The sequence below is a fragment of the Ambystoma mexicanum genome, chromosome 4q, assembly GCF_040938575.1.
Source record: "Ambystoma mexicanum isolate Mex_15411 chromosome 4q, UKY_AmexF1_1, whole genome shotgun sequence".
In the NCBI taxonomy this organism is placed as follows: Eukaryota; Metazoa; Chordata; class Amphibia; order Caudata; family Ambystomatidae; genus Ambystoma; species Ambystoma mexicanum.
The window spans coordinates 1,170,539,186-1,170,565,469 of record NC_090928.1 but is presented as its reverse complement, the minus strand read 5'-3'; the positions used below and the strand labels follow the sequence as shown (position 1 = coordinate 1,170,565,469).

The 26,284-nt window shown below is 46.8% G+C and overlaps 1 protein-coding gene across 3 annotated transcripts in view; it reads left to right on the top strand.

The window, feature by feature from the left end:
• The window catches only part of DAAM2 (dishevelled associated activator of morphogenesis 2), an 858,328-nt gene that overhangs the window by 568,855 nt on the left and 263,189 nt on the right, over window positions 1-26,284 (top strand). For all 3 annotated transcript variants that reach the window (XM_069608749.1, XM_069608748.1, XM_069608750.1), the window contains 4 exons: window positions 2,795-2,905; window positions 12,915-13,018; window positions 14,071-14,137; window positions 23,992-24,109. In XM_069608749.1, the coding sequence (XP_069464850.1) occupies window positions 2,795-2,905; window positions 12,915-13,018; window positions 14,071-14,137; window positions 23,992-24,109 (400 nt within the window). The remainder of the gene's footprint in view (window positions 1-2,794; window positions 2,906-12,914; window positions 13,019-14,070; window positions 14,138-23,991; window positions 24,110-26,284) is intronic.

Here is a 26,284-nt window from a genome sequence, read left to right as displayed (position 1 = left end):
TCCCTACTTTAACGGCTGGTGTAGACCAGCCGTTCAGGTCGGGTCCCGCAAAGGGACCTCGTAGTAAGGCGCTAATGGGTTAACGGCGCCACAGCCTTTTACAGCGCCGTTAACCCATTAGTGCCAGGGTCGTAATGAGGCCCAAATTGTATTTCATTCCTGAAAACCTGCTGACTACTCACATTGGTGTAGGATTGCTCCTTCGTATTTAAACAAAACTTTGCAGGGGGAACATTAATCTAAACGCTATCTGTGTGCACAACAAGACTGTTCTTTTTCCCAGCGTTTTCTATTTTGCCTCCTTATAAGTGAATTCAATTGCTTTGCTTATCTTTCTGAATTGTATTGTCACCCTTTGGGTGACTATGTGTGAGTGAATATTAAAATAAATAAATAAATATTTACCTTAACAAACTAGCCTGGTTCCCGGTTCAGTGTGGCCTGGGGGGTATTTTGAGAAGTGTGTGATATGAGTGGTATATCATTCAGAATATTGAACTTATAGACAAAAATTAAAATAAGGGTTTCATTTGCACACTACATGCTAGGCGAGACTTGGGTGTGTGCTTGATTGAAATCCCTTACACAAGGCCATAAAATATGGATGACATTCCATTCCCTGAATGACAAAAGCCCCAGCTGCAGTAAATACTAATAATGCCTCATAATTCAGAGCTACACAGCTCAAAATCATGGTCTCCGAACACGTGACTCGGCCGACGCAGGCAATGGACAGTGACCAGCGCTGAGAAAGGAAGCCGATCTCAAGCTATCAGACCGAAGACGGCAACAACGACGCTACAACGTGAGACAAGTGTTGCACCAATCGAAAGAGCACTCTCATAGACTAAGGAGGTACACACAAGTTACAATGCAGAGACATGGTCCTTCTTATTACCTTGAAAAGGTACACCAAGAGCTGAGAACCTTTGCAGATCCCAGGACTGGGGAAGTCAGCTCTAGCCAACCACAGTTCAGTATCTCAGGGGTGGGTAGCAATGGACAAGAACCAATGGAAAGACCCTCACACTGCAACATTGTTATAGATAGTGACTTGGGATGGACCAGGCCAGCCACCTGACATGGGAGAGCCAGTAGAATAACACATATAGGTGACCATATAGGTTATTAGGCTCCTGACGGCCAAATCCCACACATCGATAGGTTTTTTGGAGAGAGGCCTAAGTAGTGGCGGATCAGTGATGTAATTTTGTATCATAACTGGCCATCGAGCCAGAATAAATTGAGACGTCCAGGGATTTCCTCTGTCCCTGTGCTGATCCCTGTTGGTTCGCTTGTGGTAAACCGTAGTTTGAACTTGCCGTAGACTGAGTCGTCCTCTGGAAGGTGTTGAGCCTTCCGAGAGTCCACAAACTCCTAGTGGCCCGCTGGCATACCTGGGAGTTTGTCCCAACACTACAAACCTGAAATTTGGCATCGACTGCATTAGAACTTACTCTGGATCTCTGTCTCCTTGTTCCTCTGGGGGAATGAAGGGATACCAGTCAGCAGGGTCAGGGGGCAGTGTAAAGTGAATTGCGCAAATGGAGTGTCGTGCCCAGTTGGTGCCCTGAGATGCACATTAAGTATTTGTTGAGAGTACGGCATGCTGTGGAGCAAAGAGGCTACTTGGACACTGCAGTGAAAAGCTATCATGCTGTAACATAATAAAATCAGTTCACATGACCCCATTGCCCTTCCCGGAAGTGTGAACATTTGTTTAGGAAAGCAGTACATGCATCCGATGGTCTTGAGCTAAAAGGACACCTCAGTGGGTGGGCAATGAGGAGGCAAAGGTATGGCATGGCCAGGATGGTGGAATGGGAAAGACCCACTGGAGCAACAGGAAAATAGCACAGTAAAATGTTTCTAGATGTGGGGAATTCGATGAACTGCAACTCAGAGCCTTTGCTGACAATAGGACGTCCAGCGATGAGTCCGGGCAATGAGTCCGGCCATTGCCCCTTGTGACTGTGAACTTCCATACATGTTCCAAACTCAACCACTTCCCAAAAGCACGTGTTGCCTACCCGGTTGACTTGTTGAGTCGGATTTCTGTAATCAGTGAACCAAAAAGGTGATCAGGTGCCTTGGAAATCAGGACATTTGGATGCAGTTGGAGAGGCAGTGGGCCTCATTACGAGGAGGGCGGTAAGGGGTTAACGGCGCCTGTAAAGGTGCCGAAGCCATTAACCCCTTACCTCCACATCACGAGGTCCGCTCGCGGGCCCCGCTCAGGACGCCGGGTCCCGTGAGTGGCCCAGCATGCTAACAACAGGCCCGTCATTAACGGGCCCGTTGTTAGCATGCTCCCTATTCCCATTGAGCCCTATGGGGGCTCAAATGGGAATGGGAATGGACCGGGTCCGGGTTCCCAGAATGGGGAAATACTGGGCCCTCCAAGGTCGGAATGGCCCGGTATTTCCTCATTCAGGGAACCCGGACCTTAATAAGGGCATGGCTACCTCCAAACTCGTAATGAGGTCCAGTGATATTTCAATGTTTCCACATGTCAAGGGGTATCTGCTTTGCCTTTCTCAACTTTTTAGTGCTAGCTCAGCTTTCAGGCTGCTCAATCGCCTCTCCTACCTTTCAGGCAGGTCTATTGATGTTGGTAGTAGCTACTTGTAAGTTTGGTGACCTCCCTCGATATACATAGAAGAAAACAGGGATCGCACGGTGTTTCTTGTGGCACATGTAGGCCTCCAGTGATGTTACTTGTTGTTGTCTTTTGACAATATTAACTACCACGACCAATGTTAACCATATTCCCAATGCTCTATTTGTATTGTAGACGTTGCTGAACGAGTTGGACCGAAGTTTGGGAAAATACCGGGATGAGGTGAATCTCAAAACGGCCATCATGTCCTTCATCAATGCAATCCTCAATGCCGGTGCTGGAGAGGTGAGTCACTAGGGAAGAGCATTTGTCCAAAATCGCTGCCATGTCCTTCATCAATGCAATCCTCAATGCCGGTGCCAGAGAGGTGAGTCACTAGGGAAGAGTTTTTGTCCAAAATAGCTGCCATGTCCTTCATCACTGCAATCCTCAATTCCTCAATGCCGGTCCTGGGGAGTTGAGCCACTGGGGAAGAGCATTTGACCAAAATGGATGCCATGTCCTTCATCAATGCAATCCTCAATGTCAGTGTCCCTAGTCAAGATCATCTGCCCAAAATATAAATAATGTCTTTTATCCATGCTGCACTCAATGATGGTACAGGTGAGGTGATTCTCTACCCCAGCGCTTTTGTCCAAAATGGCTGCCAATCCTTCATCAATGCGATATTTGACTGCGGCACGGATGAGGTGCGTTGCTTGATGAGGGCTTTGGGCCCAATCGCCTCCTATGTAATAACGGTTTGATGAGGAAAGCGACTAATAGATTTTAACGTGAATCTGGCAAATGACTGGCCCAAAGCTGATTGCTTTAGGAAAGAGTGGGGTTTCCTTACAGGCCTGGCAGTTCTCAGGCTGAAGAGCCATGACGCGACAAAGCTCTGGATTAAGCAGCGGACCGCAGGAAGGAGTGCACATGGACCTTCTGCGGTTTCGCAGAGCTGAGCTTGTGGAGTCGCTGATTTTCTCCGGCCTCTTGCCAGCCATCTTTGACTGGTTCCAGAACAGGGAGTATGCGGTCCACTCACTGAGAGATATCGCATATGCCACTAACAGGAATAGACAAAATGCCCTTAAAATGGAAGCCGGCTCTGCTGAGTATTGTGTAAAGCCACAGGGCCTCTCTGACTGGCCTACCCCTGCCAGGCGCTATTCCAGAATGCAACCTTCCTCCTGTCTCCAAGGTATTTCCACGACTGTGTACTTGCGGCCACACTGCCGCAAGTCTCCGTTGAAAAAGGCTGCCTGTAGCAAAACAAGCAAAAAACAATGACACTTACCAGATATTCTGAATCCCTCCAGTTTGCAAATATGAACATTCTCAGTTGGCGATAAGCCCAAATATTTAGACTCAGAATTAACGTCCATTGTATCGCATGTGGCCTTCAGTATAGAATGACGTAGGGAAAAACCTGCATGAATTCCTTGGTCACATCTGTATACGCACATGTGTCTACATGCATCGTAGTAAGTGGGATTCTCGAACATTCCATCTTTCTTGGACACTGTTTTCTGGTGATGCGGTCTCAGTGTTATAAGTGGGACGGGTCCTCCTGGTCTTAGTCCCAGTAAAGATGATGGGGGGTGCTCTGTTCTATGGCGGCGAAGCTCAGCCCAGACCTCCCCCTTTCAAGCCTTCTTAGCAGTTCCCTGATCTTTCTGCTGTCTGCCCGCTGGCATCGGCGGGAATAGAGTCCATCTAGCGGTGAGGGGTCCACATCGGATCTCTTGGATCACTGCGCAAGAATTATGTCAAATTCGGTGTAGACCCCCGCAACCCACTCACCCCTAATTAATATTCCTACCGGACTTAGCCTCTATCTGTGCGAAAAAAGGTGCAAATGAACAGGGGAAAAACCCATGTTCGGGCTCGCAGTTTTGGGAATCGACATTTACGCCCTCTCCCTCTACGCGAACACAACTATGATCATGAAAAATGGCTCATCTGAGTGCTACCACTGTAACTGCACTGAAATCAGCTGGTCGGTACCCACTTTAGTTCGGTTTGCAGCAATTGGCAAGCAGCCCCCTCCCCCGCTGCGCTCTCATGCCAACCTATCTGCCTCTCCCACCTGACTTTGTAGAAGAAGATGTATGATTTGTTTGGAACCTAGAGGTCTCAATGTATATCCCGGCTTCCCTGTCTCACCAAAATTGCGTGATCATTGGTGAATTTCCTCTCTGCGCCTCTGTCCATTTTGCTGGCAAAAGTGGGAGTGCGTGAATCAGTGACTGCTATAAAACCGTGGTGTAGTTCTTCTGCTTGTACATGTTTAGCAAGTGAGTTTGAGCTGGTGAGCAAAGCAAAAGCTGCCTCACTTTCTTGCAGGCTTGCTTACACAGAATGAGGTTTGGTACCAGAATATTTGTGGATACTGAATGGCGAAGGACCATGGTTACGTACTCAGAATATGCTGCATAGTTGGATCCACCCATAGCCACGCTCCCTCCTTCCTTAGGACACACCATCGAATGACCAAGGTTATGTGCTAAGACTATGCCGCATAGTTGGATCCACTCATAGCCACGCTCTCTCCTTCCTTAGTAGACACCATCGAAGGACCATGGTTACGTACTCAGAATATGCTGCATAGTAGGATTCACTCATAGCCACGCTCCCTCCTTCCTTAGGACACACCATCGAATGACCAAGGTTATGTGCTAAGACTATGCTGCATAGCTGGATCCACTCATAGCCACGCTCTCTCCTTCCTTAGGACACACCATCGAATGACCAAGGTTATGTACTAAGTCTATGCCGCATAGCTGGATCCACTCATAGCCATGCTCTCCTTCCTTAGGACACACCATCGAATGACCAAGGTTATGTACTAAGACTATGCCGCATAGCTGGATCCACTCATAGCCACGCTCTTTCCTTCCTTAGGACACACCATCGAATGACCAAGGTTATGTACTAAGACTATGCCGCATAGCTGTATCCACTCATAGCCACACTCCCACCTTCCTTAGTGTACACCGTCGAATGACCAAGGTTATGTACTAAGACTATGCCGCATAGCTGAATCCACTCATAGCCACTCTCCCTCCTTCCTTAGTAGACACCATCGAAGGACCATAGTTAAGTCCTCAGAATATGCTGCATAGTTGGATTCACTCATAGCCACGCTCCCTCCTTCCTTAGGACACACCATCGAATGACCAAGGTTATGTACTAAGACTATGACGCATAGCTGGATCCACTCATAGCCACGCTCTCTCCTTCCTTAGGAGGACACACCAACGAATGACCAAGGTTATGTACTAAGAATATGCTGCATAGTTGGATCCACTCATAGCCACGCGTTTCCTCCTTCCTTAGGATACACCATCGAATGACCAAGGTTATGTACTAAGACTATGGCGCATAGCTGGATCCACTCATAGCCATGCTCTTTCCTTCCTTAGGACACACCATCGAATGACCAAGGTTATGTACTAAGACTATGCCGCATAGCTGTATCCACTCATAGCCACACTCCCTCCTTCCTTAGTGTACACCATCGAATGACCAAGGTTATGTACTAAGACTATGCTGCATAGCTGTATCCACTCATAGCCACACTCCCTCCTTCCTTAGTGTACACCGCTGAATGACCAAGGTTATGTACTAAGACTTTGCCGCATTGCTGGATCCACTCATAGCCACGATCCCTCCTTCATTAGGACATACCGTCGAATGACCAGGGTTATGGACTAAGAATATGCCACATAGCTGGATCCACGCATGGCCACACTCCCTTCTTCCGTAGGCCACACCGTCGAATGACCAGGGATATGTACTAAGAATATGCTGCATATCCACACATGGCCATGCTCCCTCCTTCCTTAGGCCACACTCCTTCTATGACACGTTGGGAATTCCCCTCACTTTTCTGATCCCACTTAAATCACTATCTGGACAAATTACTGTCTTGGGCTTTCATTCAACACCCTAATATATGCAAGGCGGCAGTGGACTGACCTATAGGGAACTCTGGAGATTTTCTGGTGCACCTCTACCCCATGGACCACTTTTGTGTTTTTTCCTGTCAGTGTGGGCCACCTTTGAGTGTTTTTCTGCTCGTTTTACCCTCTCACCCCCATCCAAACCTGCCTTCCATCCATCCACCCTTCTCCTCCCCACATACCACATCCCTTTGAAGTAAATCATTTTTTAATAAAGCAGCAAGCATGTTATTCATCACACTTTACACATCAATGTCAATTCTTTTCTAAGTTGAAATCATTTTTAATCTTCATATGTGGGCAAATGTTCTTCAAACTTCCACATTTGGACCCATTTCTCAAAGTTGTCTTGGGGGGAGATCCCCTTTCACCCTACACGGCTTGTTCTTGCGCTCTACATTTCCTCACACGGTGTAATGTGGGGCCACTTAGAAAAATATTTCAAGCGCCATTTTTCATTGCCAGCCCCTGCCCCTGGTTCTGGAAGGGGCAGATTACTGTAGCTTGTGGAAGGAAATGCCAGGCTTGGAAATATGGTACACCCGGTGTCATGGAGTTTTTGCTATCCCTAATATTGATTAGACTTCCAATTTCCGACACCAGCCTTCTAGTGGCCTTTGTAGCTAATTTCTTAGCAGACCAAAAATGATTCGGAGCATAAAACGGGGCTCCTGATCAAAAAAAGGAACCTCCACAAAAATGAAATTCGACCGTATCTCCCCAACACTGCGCACGCCTCACTGGCTTACCCTCCCCGTCAGAATCATATTCAAAACTGCATGCATCACTTACAAAGCAGTCTCAAATGGAACCCCAATATACTCGGCGGCTAAATGTCACACTTCTGGAGGCTCTCACACCTCACGTGGCAAAATGATCAAAAGGTTGAAGTCAAAGCTAGCCCGCAAAGATGAGACGTGCATGCAGTCATTCCCTTGCCACACCGCGACCATCAGCACCTCAATCCCGGTTGAGGCGCGAAATGCCTCAAAGATCCTTCAGTTTCTCAAAACGCTAAAAACATGGCTCTTTCAACAATACCTGCCGGAGGAATTAAAATTCTGCTCTCCCTCCACCAACAGTACTGTGCTACTGTATAAAATGCCAAGTCCAATTCCGGCACAATCCTGTTGTAAAACGCTCTGTGGCTCTTGAGCTAGGTTCACTCTATAAGCAGTAAAATACATTATTTAGGAATTTGGGATACCACTACAGCTGATAAAACACAGATATGTTAACACTGATGTTAAACTTTTAATATTCCAGTTCCTGGTGTCTGTGTGGACAAATGTCCAAAGTCCACCCGACACAACGACAGAGGACCATCCTCGAATATTTTCTAGATGATTCGGCTGGTATGATCTAAACATTTTTGGGGAAGACCCCTTCATATTTAAGGTACTCCAATGGTACGACAATGGATATCCCACTATGGTCCCCCTAATAGATTGCATTGTAAAGTACAACAAAGGCCTGAAAATGTCTCTCTACAATCACAGTGTTTTTAGTAACTTACTAACTTGAGGCTAACTTCCTCAGGGATTCTTGCACTCTACTATTCTGCTACAATTTCCTGTTAGTCCCTTCTTCCCACCCCGTTTTTTGTGATCTTTATGGAGCAGGCATCAGGAGGGGGAACACTAAATAAAAAAAAAACAGTTAAATTAAGTAACTAAAACTCCAAACGTATATTCCGCACGTTGTGCCTGTAAATGTCGCCATCTTGAAGTTTATTGGTAGGCTGTTGTCACATGTCCGAACGAACACTCTGGTTTGAAGCTCAGACAGCAAGCCCCCCTGAGTACTATAAAATTGGGTAACAATAACACCTGTTATTCAAGGGCTTAGAAGCTGGAGGGAGGCTTTTATTGAAGCACTTTCACCCGTAAATGCTATATATATCAATGTGATCTTATTCATTCTGTATGTGTCTGCTCTCCACCTGCATCACATGTAATGATGTGCAGCCACTTTATTTGCACACAGTGTTCTGAAGTGGGGGAAAGCGTGGTGTTTGGCTAAATACAAAACAGGTAAACTTAGGAAAAATACAAAATAATTAAATCAAGTTGATAAATAGGTTCCTAAATGACTTTATTTATCAGTCATTAAAGCATTCTCCAAAGCCCCCACCTCTTTGAGAAGCAATCTGGCAGTGACCGGGTATTCCGGAAGCTGGTGTGGTTTAGGAAATGCTTTTGTCGACTGTGGACCCAGGGAAACTGGGCTGTAAGTGATAGTATCCCAGGAATAATGGCCAGCACTTAAATAAAAAGGCGAAAATGACTCATTTTAGTGCAAAGTACCCTTTAAAGGGATGTGATACACCGCACATAAGCAGGCCGCCTTCCCCGCATTTCTGTTTCCACATCACTGAACTGCCTAAAAATAAAGTAACTGCACCACTTCTCTCTTTCCACATGGTGGTGCTAGATATAAACCCCCTTACACATGTGCCAGATTTGAGCTATTCTCCAAACAATGATTTATCTGCTTTCCTGCAGTGCAGATGCTCAAAGCCACCCCCAAGGTGCGGCTCACACATACTGATGTACTGTATTGTGCTTAAGCTTATATACATTTGTATATGTTTATTGTCCAGAGCAGAAGTAGTGTAGAACATTGGACACTGCTTAGAAAAATGATTCAGCTTTGTAAGCTGGGTTTGAACTTCTCAGACAGCGCTTCACCTTCTTTTAATTTAAATGTGAACTATTATGACATCAACTGGCCTATGAATTGCCTACAACTAAAACAAAATAAAAATAACATGAACACGTGCACAAAATAGCATTGTACATCTTGACCATGGAAAGACGACACAGACTTTGAATACAAGGGGAGCAGCCAGTTGAGCTGGGTTCGAACCTCTGCACCAGGGCTCTACTTTTTTATTTTATTTTCTTCAGTGCAAGGTTACTACGTCCTAAGTTGTGTTCGGTTGCGCTGATTATGCAGGGCCATTATTGAGCACCTTCAGAACCGATTTGTCTCTGTGGTACTGGCCCCTCCCCCTTGATGCTTTGGTTAGGCCACACTCTCCTCCTCCACAACAACTCACCAGAACCGATGGAAGGGCACTCTGCAGCATTCTTTGTGGCAGATTCTGATAGCCTACCAATGCCACATTACCATATTGTGAGTGATGTTATGAAATATGTGGTTTGTAGCAAAAATATAACAGTCATGTTGTGAAATAGTAGGTGCTCAGGGGCTGGGGTGTACAAAATAACATAACAATGCATATGACAAATACAGTTCACCCTATGACAAGCATCTGGGCTTTGCTTGTAAAAAACATTTTAGGGCATGGAATTAGGATTTAAAACTAATTTAAAAGCGCTTTCATAAATAGTATCAGGGGTGTGATAATGGCTGGGGTTTGCTGCCATGCTTTTGTTGTTCGAGATCTAGCTGTATTGGTTGTGTCTTTAATATTTATTGTTTTATGTGCGCCTCTATGACCATGGGCCATAGGCGTGGGTAAATATGTAAATAATATGAGACCAGTGTTGGTAAGGATCGAACCCAGAGCTCTTGGGGCTTTTGCCAAGAGTTCTAGCTTCCGGGCCACCAGCAGTTGCTGGGCTGGGTTAATGTTACCTTTGTAAGTGACATGTGCCTGTTATCATTTGTTGTCCGTTCTCTATGTCCCACTTTGTTCTCACCCGCATAAACCTGCTCTCCAATGTGTGCTATTGGTCAGGGGAAGGTCTCAGCCACCCGTAAATGTGTATTTGTTAGCCAGTTCTGATTGAAATTGACATACCTGTTCTTGAAATAAATACAAACACAAACACAAATGTAGCACGGGCGCATGCGTGAGGGCCTATGACTTGCCGCTCCGCAACTTGAAATGCAAAGAGACCTTCGTGGCTGGAGAGCGGCAGCTTGTACTGAGGCCACTGAGGCTGCTGTTCAACACTGCCCCCCTCCTTAAAAGTCAATAAGGGGGGACATAGTGTGGAGGAGGGGACAGATGAGTAGCAGCCGGTCACATGTTTTAGGGGAGTGTTTATACTTCGTTAATGTTTAGGGAGTGATTCAGCCATGAAATAAAGTCACCATGTAATGGAGTCTGTGTATGTACAGGTTTTTTCTCGTGCAAACCAAGCTGTGAAGCAACGCCACACTCTATGCCTTTGAATGCAATGGAGCACTCCATGCCATTGAATGCAATGGGGAACCCCGCCATTGAATGCAATGGAGCACTCTATGCAATTGAATGCAACGAAGCCCTCTATGCCATTAAATGCAATGGAGCACTCTATGCCATTGAATGTAACGGAGCACTCTATGCCATTGAATGCAGCGAAGCCCTCTTTGCCATTGAATGCAATGGAGCACTCTATGCCATTGAATGCAACGGAGCACTCTATGCCATTGAATGCAACGAAGCCCTCTATGCCATTGAATGCAATGGAGCACTCTATGCCATTGAAAGCAACAGCGCACTCCATGCCATTGAGTGCAATGGAGCACTCTGCTGTCATTGAATGCAACAGATCACTCTATGCCATTGAATGCAACGTAGCACACTATGCCATTGAATGCAATGAAGGCCTCTCTGCCATTGAATGCAACGGAGCACTCTATGCCATTGAATGCAACAGAGCCCTCCATGTCATTGAATGCAACTGAGCACTCTGCCATTGAACGCAACAGATCACTCTATGCCATTGAATGCAACGGAGCACTCTATGCCATTGAATGCAACAAGCACTCTATGCCATTGAATGCAATGGAGCACTTTGCCATTGAATGCAACTGATCACTCTATGCCATTGAATGCAATGGAGCACTCTATGCCATTGAATGCAACGCAGCACTCTATGCCATTGAATGCAATGGAGCACTCTGCCATTGAATGCAAGGGAGCACTCTATGCCATTGAATGCAACAGATCACTCTATGCCATTGAATGCAACGGAGCACTCTGCCATTGAATGCAAGGGAGCACTCTATGCCATTGAATGCAACGGATCACTCTATGCCATTGAATGCAACGGAGCACTCTATGCCATTGAATTCAAGGATATTTACAGTAATGTGAAATCGGTGTAGGCTTTTTGTCTTGGGAAAGAACATTTGTAATACCGCATATTACGATATAGTTATTGTTAATAGCCAGCCTTCTAGTGGCCTGCACTTTTGTGGCTGATATTCCGGACGTTATGCACCTGTAGTCCCAAGACTAAAAGCCCCATAATGCATTGGGGAGGGGGGTTGAAGAGCCAGGCCAGTGTGGGCTATCTTTGTGGGGGCTACAGCTAGCCAGACCAAGCCACTGCACTTACTCCATGTTCCTCCCATAGGGTTTGGAGCCAGTTTGGCAGACTGAATGCATGCTATTTAGGGAGAGTGTTTGGCAGAGTCGCACGGGACCTACTATACATTCTCCTTTGAGCTGCGACTCTTTATATTCCCATCATGGTAATGGGTGCTTGGACCGCATGGCCATTTACAGTGCTTGCTGCAAAGAGGCTAAACAACAGTCGCCCCTTAGAAAGTACTCTTTGACTCCTGAATTATAGAAGTGCAATGCTCACTAGACTCTGCCTGCCTGCCCACTGTATTGATTAAGGGTGGAATGATATGGGCCACTCTATTCTTGCCTTTTCCTTGGTACTTTTCCATTGTCTTCTTTTTTCTAAATGTTTTTCTTCTTGCTTTTTAATAAACAAGAGAGCGCCCTGAAGATGAAGAACTTTCCAAGCATCATACATCCTCCCTCACTTTAAGAACAAAATAAAACAATACCGGTTGCATTTTGTAGTAAATAGTATCTTTGCAGGACATTTAAGAATGTCTACGAGTTTGTTTTTGCATTCAAGACTTGGGCACTGCAGAACACCCCGACCTCCCCCTGTGTTGCCAGACCCAGAGGATGGGCATTGTGTAGCTGGGATGGAGACACTGAAAGGAAGGGCTGCTGGAAGGATCCGTGTAGTGTTGAGTCCCAAATGTTCTGTAAAATGCTCTCAGGTACACAGGAGGCACTGAAAAGGGAAGAGGGAGGAGAGGTGGTAAACAGGCAAGAAAAGTAGATGGTGCCTCCAGTGTGTCTTCCGAGTCAACGTCAGAGGGATATGTCATTACAGACAAGCCTGTGCTGGAAACTGACGATTTAAACTTTTAGTACACATGTCTGACCCATACAGTAGCTTGCAGAATAACCTAAACCATATGAGTCCCTGGCAGATATCAAGCTGCAAAGTTGGTAGTGCAGGGCCCCCCACTTGTATCGTACCTTCAAGATAGCTTGGCTGTGTGCAGTCTACCCATCTTCGTTCATGGCGCTAAGCTATGGTACCGCTCTGACCTTTTGACCTTGTCTGTCTTTTAAGGATAACCTTGAGTTCCGGTTGCACCTTCGGTACGAGTTCCTGATGTTGGGAATCCAGCCGGTGATTGACAAGCTGCGGGGGCATGAAAACGCAACACTGGACAGGTGAGCCGTGCAAGACGGTCGCGTGGCCCTCTGCCGTGTTCATGACTGCTCCGCTAGGCCATCTAACATGGGGACACTCAGGCCCTTCTTGATCGGATTTGCAAGGCGTGTGGCTCGCTAAACATGTTGACATGGACTGGAGTTTAGAGTAGTTGGGTGTTAACATAGAAATCTTCAGCCAATGGAAGTCCACAAGCCAATGGGAATATTCATTTGCCTATCAGCGATAGCATCGTACTTGACCTTCCGCCCACCGGGGCTGCACATTTGTAAACAATCCTGTCATCAACACTTAGGTAGTAAGCAACTTACGTGTGTTCATCAACATTCGTACCGTTCCCTTATCCCGCCTCCTATAGCAACACATTGGTTTCCAAGCCATTTGCCTGCCCGATTATGTGCATTGGCGTCCTAGGGAGTCTCCCCGCCTCAGCCCGGAGATTTGATCATGTGTCTCGCTTCCTCTACATACTGCACCTCACGGATGTGGTCCTCCCTTATTCAAGGACAACCTGGTGCCTTCCCTCCCCTCTATGGCCATGCACTCATCCCCTCCTCACCTTTGCTATGTTCCCGCCTTTTTGCCATCAATTCATTTTTCAGTGTTAAATTGATGTCTGGTCCCCAAGGCTTTGTTACACCCTCCCTGTTACATCCAATCTATTTCTCACCATCACCCCTTCCACAAGGCTTGAAGATTTGGCTATTCCAAAAGAAATGTATCCTTTCACCCCTTTCTCTGACCCCTGCTTTGCACCAGTGCTGTGATTCCCGTGAACGACTGTCCATGCCATACCAAAGCTGGCACAAAATCACTCTGGTCTGGATAACAGTGCATTAGACCTCAATATTTTAAGGGTGCACTCCTTAATTACATTTGCCCTTTTTGGAGGACGGGGATATCCAAATTAGGTTGGAGGGTAATATGTTTATGGTTTCTTCTCTGGAGATTCTGATAGGCTATTCCATTTCACTGTCGTAACCTATATTGTTTGATGAATTAGGTTTTTTGAGCTGTTAATAATCGAGCACTGGATTTGTTTTGTTTCCAGGCACTTAGAATTCTTTGAAATGGTGAGAAATGAAGATGACTTAGAACTTGCCAAGCGGTTTGATATGGTAAGTGGGGGTTACATTGGCACAAGTAAGTGTGAATAAACCTCAAGGCAATTATTCTTCTTGAATTGCATTTACAGAGTAGCTTTGTTATCTCTCCACATCTCTCCACATCTCCCCTTTTCTCTACCTCTCAACTTCTCCTCGGAGACCTCAACATCCACCTGGATGCTTCCTATCCCTCCTCTGGGCTCTTACGCAACCTCAGAGACTATCTATCTCTCTCTCCTACCCTCTGGTCCGACACACACTGCCAGACACCACTGGATGTTCTCATCTCCTCAGACATCCCTCTCTCTAACCCTCTCACTACTCCCCTCTCTTGGACTGACCACTTTCTTCTTTCCTCTCAACTGATACTCTCTGTCCCCAGGCAAAGCCCACCTCGGCACCACTGCCTGCATTCTTGGTCATTCGGCCCCTGAAGTATGTGTCTGTGGATGCCTTTGCCTCTACTTTCTCTGCTCCTACTCCTGCAGCTGACTCACACCATAACACAGCCCTTTCTGACCTGCATCTTGCTATTTCTAACACTCTGGACATCTTGCCCCACCATAAGAATCCATCTGAAGTCTACCTCCAAGTGCAACTCTTGGTATGACACCGACCTTGCCTTGAAACGGAAATGTAGGGTGGCTGAGAGGAAGTGGAGGGCTTTGGGTGCATCCTCTGACAGACTGGCTTGCCGCCTGCTCCAAAGGCAATACAGACTCTCTGTCCTGTCCAAGAAGAGAGTCCACATCCAAGCCCTAGTCTCTGCGGCCGCTAACAACACAGCCAAACTCTTTAAAATCTGCAAGGAGCTGGCCAATCCTTCTGCATTCTGCACCTCTCCTGTTCCCTCCCGGGCTCTCTGTACGCCCCTGGCTTCTCACTTCACTACTAAATCTCCGGACATCCTGTCCTTGTTATGCCCTTCCTCTCCCGCTACCTCTCTCGGCCCCCCCTCTGGCCACCTCTCCCTCTCCTCCTCCTTTCTCCTCTTTCTCTCTGATAACACCTGACGATGTTTCGAGATAAGTCTGATCTATGAAAGTGTAGTCCAAACAGGTGCTCCCTTGCTCCTATAGAACCATCAAGGACAACCTCCCCTCTCTCCTCAAGTGCTCCCTTGTGCACTCTGTTCTAAAAAAGCCTTCTGCCGATCCTACCTGTATGGCTAACTATCGCTCGATCTCTAGCACTCCTTCCCTGGGCAATCTTCTGGAAAAACTGGCCAATAGTACTCTTCACACTGAAACTGTTGGTTGTCTCCATGATCATCAGTCTGGCTTCAGAGAAGCCAGAGGCATGGAAACTGCTCTCCTGCACATCGGTGATGCTTTTCTCTCCAATCTCGACTCCAGCATCCCTTCTGTCCTCTTCCTCCTTGAACTTTCCTCTGCTTTTGGCAAAGTCAAGCACAACATGCTGATCAAACAACTCTGTGAGAACCTGGGCATCATGTATCAGGCCCTGGAGTGGCTGACCTCTTCCCTCCTGGACCGACCCTCCCAAGTCCAACTTGGATCCTTTCTCTCTACCACCTCGCTCTACATGTGGTGTTCCCGAGGGCTCCAACATCCACAGGACTGTGAGACTTATCCTCGGCCTCAAGTCCAGGCCAGGGACCATATCTCTCCAGCCCTGAAATCTCGCCACTGGCTCCCAGTGGCTGCAAGGATCAAGTTCAAGACCCTCTGCATCGTCCACAAGGCTTTCTGGAGCCAGGACATGCATTACACCCAACACTTGCTTCCTAAATACCTTCCTGCTGCCTCCAACTCTCTGAGGGTCAGACGCTTCTCCAGGCAATGAGTAGGGGCAGATCACTTTCTTCTGCAGGTACCTGTCTCTGGAACTTCCTCCCTGCCCATCTCAAACTTGAACCAGACCACCTGAAGTTCCGGAAGCAGCTCAAGACTTTTCTTTTCTGCTCTCTTTTCTCTCTCTGCCTTCCCAGCTGACCTTTCTGCCTGCTGTGCTGACTGGTTGCTTGGATAGCCTCAGAGTCCCACTGGGTACCAGGCTCCTCTGACCAGTCTCCACTGCACTGCCTCCAGGCCTGTCACATGCTAAGGGCTGTAACTGTAACCTCACCAGTCCCCCACCTTCTTGCACTTACTCAGAGCCGCGCTACCCGGGCTGCACTTACTCAGAGCAAAGTGCCCTGATCACACTTTCCCTTTCCGTCTCCCTTGCACTTCTCCCAACCCATTTCCCTGCTCCTTGAGCTACGGCACTTGCATGATCTAAATGACACAAGGCCTAGTAAGCTCGTTTGTCTTGTCTTCCCTCCGTACCCCCCATGTCTTGTCGTTCCTAGAAACACATGTGTACAGGTGCATTATAAATGACTTATCCTATCATATCTGTCACTATTCACAGGTCCACTCTCTTATCTGGCACTTCTCATTGCTGGTCATAATACCCATTGGGTTAATAAAATGTCTGGTAACAATATCATGAGGCCAGTTAATCAAGTAACCAGATAGAAGAGAGTTGGAAAACAGAATTTAAGGCCAGGTAACTCTTGTATCTGTAATTTTGCTCTGTTTTCTGGCTAACTGCCTTCCAGAATACAGACATTCCAACATCTGGCATATTTGATTATCCGGCACCATTTGTATTTTGATATGGGTTTGTGTAACATGAACTTAACTAGGAAGCACCAAAGCACTTTACAAGTACTTTAAGTTTAACCGAGGTCAATGTAATGGTAAGTTACTGATTATAGTATCTTGGTAATCCCATACTAAAGGGATGACATATACCTGGGGATAGCGGGTAATAAGTGACCCGTAGGTATTCCATGAGGAGTAGGGTCTTGAGCTCTCGCTGAACTGCGGGAGAGTATTGGAGTGGTCCTGACTGCGACCATGATCCTGTTGCAGTAGGCTGGGTCATAGTACGAGATGGCCTGTTTCTTGTTATTTTCTTTGCGTGCCAGGTTAGTCTTGAGCCTCACAATGGTCTGGCTTGTAGGTGACGGTGTCCTTATGCGCCCGCAGGCTTTGTGGTTAGGTAGGCTGATGTTGAGACAGTATTAGCCTCATATGTGATGCAAGCAATTGTTTAGAGTGTCCTGGCTGAGATGAGTAGCCAGTGTAATTCTCTTAGAAGGGCGATGATGTGGTCAAATTCCTCTGTTCGTTATGAGGCATATAGCAGCATGCTGGAAGGCCCTAAACAGGACCGGTGTGTGGCTGGGATGCCAGTGAAGAGGGCGTTCCAACCATTTAGGCGAAAGATGGACAGGTCCTGGGCCATGATTCTGAAAGGCTCAGATTGGAGGAAGGGTTTTATCTTCCAGAGGAGTGCTCGTGGATCGCAGGCGGGTTGCTCTTTTTTGATGATAGGCCGCCTGACAGAGAGGATGCTGTCCATAATGAACGCAAGTGATATGGCACATTGGCTCAACGGGGGTGGGACTCCATCTAGGCTCATGTCATTCTGCCACCCTTGGATAACCTCCTGTTTAGATGGATGGCCTAGTAAGATGATCTGGGTACATACTGGCGCTGGATAATCAAGGTGGTTTCCATGTACTTGTAATTACATATTTGGTATAAAGTGTCCAATGGAAATTATTATTATTATTATTATTATTATTATTATTATTATTATTATTATTATTATTATTATTATATTTATATTTATTGAGTGCAGGCCTAGCTGAAGCAATGGAGTCCTTTACAAGTCATTGGGGGAAGGCAACAGTGAGGAAAGAAGAGAAACAAGGAAGCCAGTTCAGCTCGATGAGGGTCAGGGTGACCTTTCAGTCCTGCTGCAACATGTAGGACTCATCTCTGGGGTGCCAGGGTGGTCGCCAGAAGGCCGTCCAGAAAGGCATTGCCACCATCCAGGTAGGAGAGGACCAAGGCTCGTACAGCAGATCGGAAGTTGTTTGCTCGGATGAAGGGCTTGGTTGTCTACAGGAGGGAAATTTGGCACCCAACCTTTTCCTTGCTATTTCCTCCTTGAAGGATAGGTGTCGATGTAGAAGCAAAGAGCTAATGGTTGCATTATACAGCAAGCAAGGACTTTTACAGTACTGTATTAGAGAAAGAAGGAAGTTAGGGTGTGGGCGGGGGATGTAGAATGAGGCGCTCGAAGGTGCAGCAGCGCGCCCTGAGCAATCATTTGAAGTCAGTGTTGGAGTTCAGTGGTGAGAAGGAGAGTTCACCTTCAGGAGTTGGGCATATCAGGTGCCGGTTAGGTTATGCAGCACGCGCCCGAGCGCGGCAACGGCAGAATCATGGCCTGGAAACAGTTACTGGTGAAAACCGGGGATAAGCAGTTCTGACGGGACAGTTTATTGAGGACTAGATCCTAAGCCAAGGCTGAGGCCCATCTTGTGGCAGTCGAGTAGGTGTGCATGGGTGGATGTGATGGAAAAGTGAATAAAGGCGCAGCATTGCGGTTCACTGTCGAAATATAGATGGGCTGAAGGCATGCGGAAATAAATAAGTATCCTTAATAGATTGTCAATGGCATTTGATTTTCCTCATCATCTTGGCTGTACGCTCCGCCGCAGCTGAAGCATGGCGCCGGAGCTTCCCGCCTGGGACACAATGTTAACTCTCTTCCTCCACCAACGGGCTTTTGGGGATGGCCCCAGTTTTGTGATGCTTTGGTCTGTTTCTGATTCGAGCAGCTTAACGCATGATGCAGTCAACAGGGAAGACATGGATCTTGTGAATGGCGCTTGCCAAATATCTTCCATCACTTTTGCTCCAACCTATAATCAGAAACACTGGTCGAATATAGCAGCTCTCCCCAAGAGAAGTCAGCACAGAGTGATGCAGCAGCCTCCTTGCACGAGCCCGGTTCATTGAGTTGCTGGACGGAAAAGAGGCAGGGCTCTTTCCAAAGCCATGCCGCGTGTTGCCCACGTGGCTGTGTAAACCATTTGCTCCAGTAATCGACCTTTGGCTTTGGGTTAAAGGGACCGTTGGGCGACATGGCTCAATTACCACAGGCGGGATTTACTATGTGGAAAAGGTTGATTTAATGTGACAGGTCTACGCTCACAAACAAACGCAAGCCTGGCTTGCTTCCTTCACAGACTCCCGCCCTAGTATCATACTAACATATTTGCTGCCTTAACCCACACATCCTTTCCTAGGGCGACCACCCTCTCGACCCTTCCTTTGCAGATATACAAAAATGAGCTTGGCTAGAAAACAAGACAACACTGAGCAGCATGGGTTCGAGACCCGGTCCCGTGCGCAGAGGCTGGACTCCAGCATGAAGCGCGAAATAAAAGACCAATTTAATTTAATATACACAGTAAGCTTCTCAAGCATTCTCTGTCTCTTCAAAAGATTGCAGGTCACACGTCTAGAGTCGGGGGTGGACTGGCCTATGGGGAACTCTGGAGATTCCATGGTAGGCCTCTGCACCCTGGGCCTCTTTTGTGTGGTATTTCCAAATGTTCCCATAGGAAAAGTCTTGGGCTTCCTGAAAATGTGTAATATGGGGACACTTTTAAAATAAATTCCAGGACTTCTTTTGGTTCCCAGTCCAACCCTTGTACCACCAGTGTGGCCAACTTTGATTTCACTTGTGTACAGGTGCGTTAGAAATACCATATCATATCATGGGTGGGTGCCTGTACTTTAGGACTGAATAGCATTGGTGCAGGTGACAGGGGCATTGACTTTTGGGTTTCCTGGTGTGGGCTGGTAAAGGCAGACGGCAAAAAGTCCCATTGCAACATAAAGGGACTTTCACGCAATTGGCTTTTCATGGAGTGTGGGGGGCAACCGGGCCCCGGCGCACTGCATACCGGGGCCTCTGGCACGGGAGAGGGGAAGTCCACAATGGTGCATGGGGTGTCCAGACAATAAGTATATCAGGGGTAAGAATATCACCCCAGTCCCTAGAGACGGCCTGCCCCGTAGTTTGTGCTAATTAAATGAGGCATGAGCGAAAGGGTGAGGAAACGCTTTGGGAAGTGAATATCGGGAAAACCTCTGCCTCTGAGGCATGCCCCAGACCTGTTTTTCTGGAAGAGGCCCAGGCTCGGGGTCACCCGTGTACTCAGTCCCGCCGTGTTACTGAAATCGGCCGCGTCTCCCATGCTGGTCGGGTATCAGAGCAGCTGGGCAGCTTGAGAAGGAAGCCTGCGTCAACCAGGTGTCTTGTCTCTTGATTGGGCAGAAGTCAACAGCCACGTGCCAGCAGCCCGGGACTGACTTTGCTAGTCAGCAAGTAGACAGTGTCAAGTGATTCCCCAGCTACAGAGTGCGAATGTCTAACTAATGCCCAAGAACAGGGTCAATGACACGCGGACCAGGACACCGCAAGGAATGTGCACAGTGGCAAAAGTCCCAAAGATATAGCGCGTGCTCTGCACTAGGAGGCATAGGGCAGTGTCTCTGTATATGATTAATGTTCACCTGTGTACTCCTGGCAAGCACTCTCTGATGCCAAGGACATGGACAGCCACTTCCTCGCCGCAGTCACTAGGATTGCGGGTGCAGCATTCCGGCGGTGGTTGCATAGCGTTATAACAGTTACAGCAAATGTTTGTTTTATTTGTTTTGTTCTATTCGTATTTATCTAGCGCACAACAGCCCGAGGACATCGTGGCACTTGTTACAGTACAAAGCTTAGTTACTTAGTTACATGGTCATTAGCAGTATATATACAGGTTGCAATATAGTTACATAGTCATTAGCAGTATATACACAGGTTACAATATAGTTATATCACATTTGTGTTATATTACAATATACATGGCAGAAGTGGAGGAGGCAGTCCTCCACTTGCTAGTTGAGGAGAGTGGTCTTGAGATTGTTGCAGAAGACAGAGATGGAAGTTTCAGCTCTAAGGGTGGCAGGGAGTGAGTTCCAGAGTTTCGGTGCAATATAGGAGAAGCCTAGACCTGCCGCTGTGGCTCTCTTTTGCGTGGTATGTGTAGCTGGTTGGTGTACTGAGCTCTGGTGGGGCGAGTGGATGTGGTCCTTGATATTGCTGGAGCGGTTTTGTTGATGTACCTGTGAGTGATGGTGAGGATTTTCATAGTAATACGGTCTTTGACCTGGAGTCACCGTGCTTCACGTCTGGCGTGGGATATATGGTCTCTTCTAGGGATGCTCATGGCGGCTCTGAGGTCATTGTTTTGTGTGGTTTGCAGTCTGTGAATGTTTTTGGCGGAGGTGCCAGCTAGAAGGGCGTTGCAATAATCGAGTTTGGCTCCTATAGTTGCTCTAGCTATGGCCAAGCGGTTGGGGGTGGATAAGTAGGGTTTAATGGCATTGATGAGTTTGGTGCTGAACGCTGATTCAGAGGCTATGGCGCTGACTTGTTTGGTCATTGATAGATTTGCATCAATGTGAACACCTAGCGTCTTGACAGAGGATGATACGGAGATGGTTGAGTTGCCTATGTTGAAGTTGTTGTATTGGGTGCTTAGTTTCGATAATGTATTTGACTGGCCCAGGATGAGAATTTCAGTCTTCTCCCCGTTAAGACAGAGGCCATTGATTGCCATCCAAGCTTGGATAGTGGCATAGATGTTGTGAAGGGCCATGGCGTCTTGGTGATAGAGTCCAGATAGGGGTAAAAGTACTTGAGTGTCGTCTGCATAGTTTGTATATGCAACACCCATGGAGTCAAGTAGGTCGAAGAGGGGTTTTGTGAAGAGGTTATAGAGGGTGGGGGCTGTACAAGATCCTTGGGGGACACCGCAGATTATAGCGGTAGGATCTGCGTTAGCTGTGTCGGAGTAGACCTTCATGCTCTTCCTTCAAGGAAGGAAATTATCCAGGATGCTGCTTGATTAGAGAAATGGGCTGCATGGGTGAGGTGGGTGGTGAGTGTTTGGTGATCTACCAGGTCAAAAGCAGCTCGAAGATTGAGGAGGAGGAGCAAGGCAGATTTGCCTTTGTCCATGATCTGTGAGATTTGATTTTTTAGGTCTAATAAGGCGGATTCTGTTCCATGCCCGGCACGGAAGCCAGATTGTCTTTTGCCTAGTATGGAGTTAGCTTCTATGTATGATTGGATCTGGATGTGAGCTGCTTTGTCCAGGATTTTTAGGAGGAAAGGGACTGTCGTTATCGGTCTGTAGTTGTTGGGTTGCGCTGGGTCAAGTGTGGCCTTTTTTAGAAGTGGCCGCACCCAGGCTTCCTTGAGATTCTTTGGGACAGTGCCTGTTTGGAAAGATGAGTTAATGAAGGCAGTAATCAGGGGTGCTAGGTCATTGGTGCATTCCTTGATGATTTTGGGAGGGCAAATGTCTGCTTTGCAGAGGGATGGTTTGAGGTTTTTGATGAGATTAAGGCCCTCAGGTTCAGTGACGTTTCTGAAGGAGAATTGAGCGCGATTGAGATTACTACGCTTGTCTTGTGTAGGGCGGTTGGCTTTTTGGTTTGGGAGGGCTTTGCAGTGGTTTTGGATTTTGTTCTGGAGGAATTTTATTTTTTTGAGCATGGCGGACTGAATGCTGGCACACCAGGCTTTGTCTTTAATTATCTTGTCAGCCGTACCGGAGGAGTGACGAATTCATTAAAGATTGCGAATAGTTCTTTAGCTTGGGAGTTGGCCTTTGAGATCCTATCATTGAAGGAGTTGTATTGTGCTGCTTAAATGTTTTTTTTATATTGGAGGGCTATTTGTTTGAAGAGGCTCTTATTTAGATCACTCGGATCCGTTTGCCACTTTTTACCGACTGGCGCTTTTGAGCTCGGAGGGTATGGAGTTCTTCCGAGAACCAAGAATTACAGGGAAATTATTTTTTTTTCCTTCTTGCTTTCAAGTGGGGCTATAGAGTTTATGGCATTGGTGAGAGTATCATTGAAGATAGCTGATAGTATATTTGGGTCCTAAGCGAAAGGTGGTGCTAGGCAGGGGCTTTTAAGGTGGGGACCCAAGTTGTCTGCGTTGAGTTTTTTAGAACGTCTTATTGTGGCAGGTGGTGCGTGGGTGAGAGTGTTAGCTTTAGGGTTGGTAGGGATGAGGAATTCGATGCATGTGTGGTCCGTCCAAGGAAGGGCAGTGTTTGAGGTAATGTTGGATGCACAGTTGTGATCCATGACCCAGCCAAGTGTGTGCGGCCTTTCGAGTGAGTAGGGGTGAGGACTCTTTGGGAGAAACCTAAGTCTGCGAGTTCTTTAGTTAGGGTTACAGCGGATTTATCCTTAGGATCATTGTATCCTAAATTTAAGTCCCCTAATAGAAGGATTTTGGAGGACTTTTTAATGTTGTTGCTGAGTCGATGGGAGGGGTGCTCTTGGAAGTCAGCTGGGAGTCCGGGAGGTCTGTATAGGATGTGGATGTTGATTAGATTATTGGGGGAGAGCGTAAGCTTGGCTGATAGGATATCAGCATTACCACCCCATGTACTATGGTCTGCTAATCTGATGGATAGTGAGTCTTTGTGGATAAGACCGACTCCCCCTCCAATCTTATCACATCTATCTTGCCTAAGGATGGTGTAGCCTGTGGTTAGGGCTAGTGCGATGGCTGGGCAGGAGGCATCATTGAGCCAGGATTCGGTGATGCAAAGTAAACCCAGATTAAGTGTGAATAGTAGATCATTTATCTCGAGGTCATGTGCAGGCAGGGAGCGTACGTTCAGTAGTGCACATTTAAGAGGTGGGTGTTGTGTGCCTTTGATGCTTTTGTTTTGTTATCACATACGTCCAAACATACCACTAAAATTATGATTCCACACATTTTTAAATGTATTTGGTGCTAATTAGAGAGCATCAGGCATCAATCTGAAAAGGGTACACTAGGGCTCATGTATGCGTGCATTTGTGGCATATGTGTGGCGAGAGTTGATATACATATGGAAGTACGTGCCGACTGCTCAGAAACTTGCTGATCTGGACTGACTGTGCTCCCCTCTGGTTTCCTCATGGCAGGTTCATATTGACACCAAGAGCGCGTCGCAGATGTTTGAGGTCATCAAGAGGAAGCTGAAGCACACGGAAGCCTACCCGTACCTGCTGTCGGTGCTGCAGCACTGCTTGGAGATCCCGTGTGAGTACGACCACCCGCGGCTGTTTCACCGGCCTGCGTTCCACGTAAAATCTACTATGGGAAGAATCTTCTCGGTGCTTAATTTGTAAGAAAATAAGTGCCATGGTCCAAATATTTTCTAGCATGCTTGTGTCACTGCAGGAGGGCAGTTCCCCACTATTGCTGCCACCACCCACATCTGTTCCACAAAGTGTCAACACATTTGGGGTTAAACTACAGCTTGCACCTTCTCATTGGGGTTGGTCATAATCAAAGTGTGAGACAATAAGTGCAGGGCAAACACGCCTACAAATAAAGCACTGGCTTCTGCTTGAAAGAGACTTTGGCGGCAGACAAGGCCTTGGGACGAGTGATGAATATATGTAGTTTGAGGCCTACATGTTAGGGTGATAATGTCGCTTGTCTTTCTGTGGTTTTATGTGTAGCCGTTGGCACCCTAGACATAGACACATGCTTGCTTAACATCTCTCAAGTCCTTAAAAGTAATGTATTGACAGCTTTGAATTAATCCTAGCAATTGAGGATTGCTTTGGGCAGCTTCCTTTCCACCATGTTTTTGCTCTATTGCAGAATGGGACTAATCACAAGCAAGGCAGTTTTGGTTTTGTCACCAATGGGAGCAGTCCAGACCTAAAGTCTACGTACCTAATAGGTCCCCTTCCTGCTAATTTGTTGTAATGAAGAGGCGCCTCAATGATGAGGCCCAATAATATGCAGAGAGGTGCGGCATGGCGTAGTAGGTCAGTCTGGACTGCTCCCATTGGTAGAAGGACCAAGATTGAATTTGCAAATGATTGGTCTCCTTCTCCAAGGGCCAAGAAGAGCTGAACAACTTTGGAAGGGGAGCTGCCTCAAGGAATTCTCAGTTGTTATGATTAATTCAAAGTTTTTACTCAAACTCTATTCAAGATAAGAAAGAAACCGGCACTGTGTGTTTTTTACAGTAAACACACATTCCCCATAATGCCCTCATTTTGAGCTTGGCAGATTTCGCAATGGAAATAGCCCATGAGGTAAATAACGTTACCCCATGTGGTATTTCTGGCAACCCACCTGATTATGAACAATCTGCTGTGTTGGTAGGAACCAATGATCATTTTCAGAAATACTGCATGCCATATTTCTGGAAATCAGTATGCAATATTTTGTTATTTTTGTATCAGTTTACACCCTTTTTGTAAGGCTGGAATGTGATTGTGTACTGTAGCGGGCCATAACTCGAATGTACAATTTTGTTAAATGCACAAAGGCTAAATTTTGATCATTATGTACATTATCTACAAAAAGTGGCGAGACACTGGGCATCTACCTAAAACTTACATAAACGTACCTAAAACTTTCAAATCAGCAAACATGGCCTAGAAGGATAGCCCAGTAGCAACGTGCTTGTCTAGGACACAAGAAAACACACAGTAACACAGGTTTGAATCCCGGTCTCGCGCTTAGAGGCTGGTCCCCAGTATTAAGCGTGTTATAAATACTTCAAGCCCCTCCTAAAAAAAAAACAGGAATTGTGGAAGACCCTGCCAGCTACAGACCAATATCGAATCTACCCTACCCAGCAAAAATCCTTGAGAACAACTCAACCACGGAGAAAGCAACGGATAATTCAACAATCTCATGTCGACTTCACACCAATGAAAGGAACTGAATCAGCACTTCGCTCCACATGGGATGACCTAAAAATAAATGCAGACAACAGCACCCAGTCAGCCCTCTTACTACTAGAAATATCCGCTGCCTTCTACACAATCAGACACACAACACTAATAAAGAGACTGGAAGAATGCGGCATAAAAACTCTGCGCTACAATGGCTGAAATCTTTCCTCACCGAACAGAAGGGAACACCTGCCATTTACATCTAACACTGAACACATCACCTTCGGCGTGCCACGAGCATCAAACCTCTCCCTGCTCCTCTTCAACATCTACATGTCCTGCTCCCAATTGGATTCAAACCCACGCTTGACAGCCCACAACTACGCAGATGATACGCAGATGACAACCTACTCATCTTCAAAATATCCTCCAACACCCTCAACAAATGCCTCACCGCCATTATGCACCTGGATGACAAGCAACAACCTCAAGCTGAATCTGACCAAAACAAAAATAACGGTCTCTCCACCAGAAAACAATGCAACACAGAAACACCTGAGCTGGCCACCCTTCA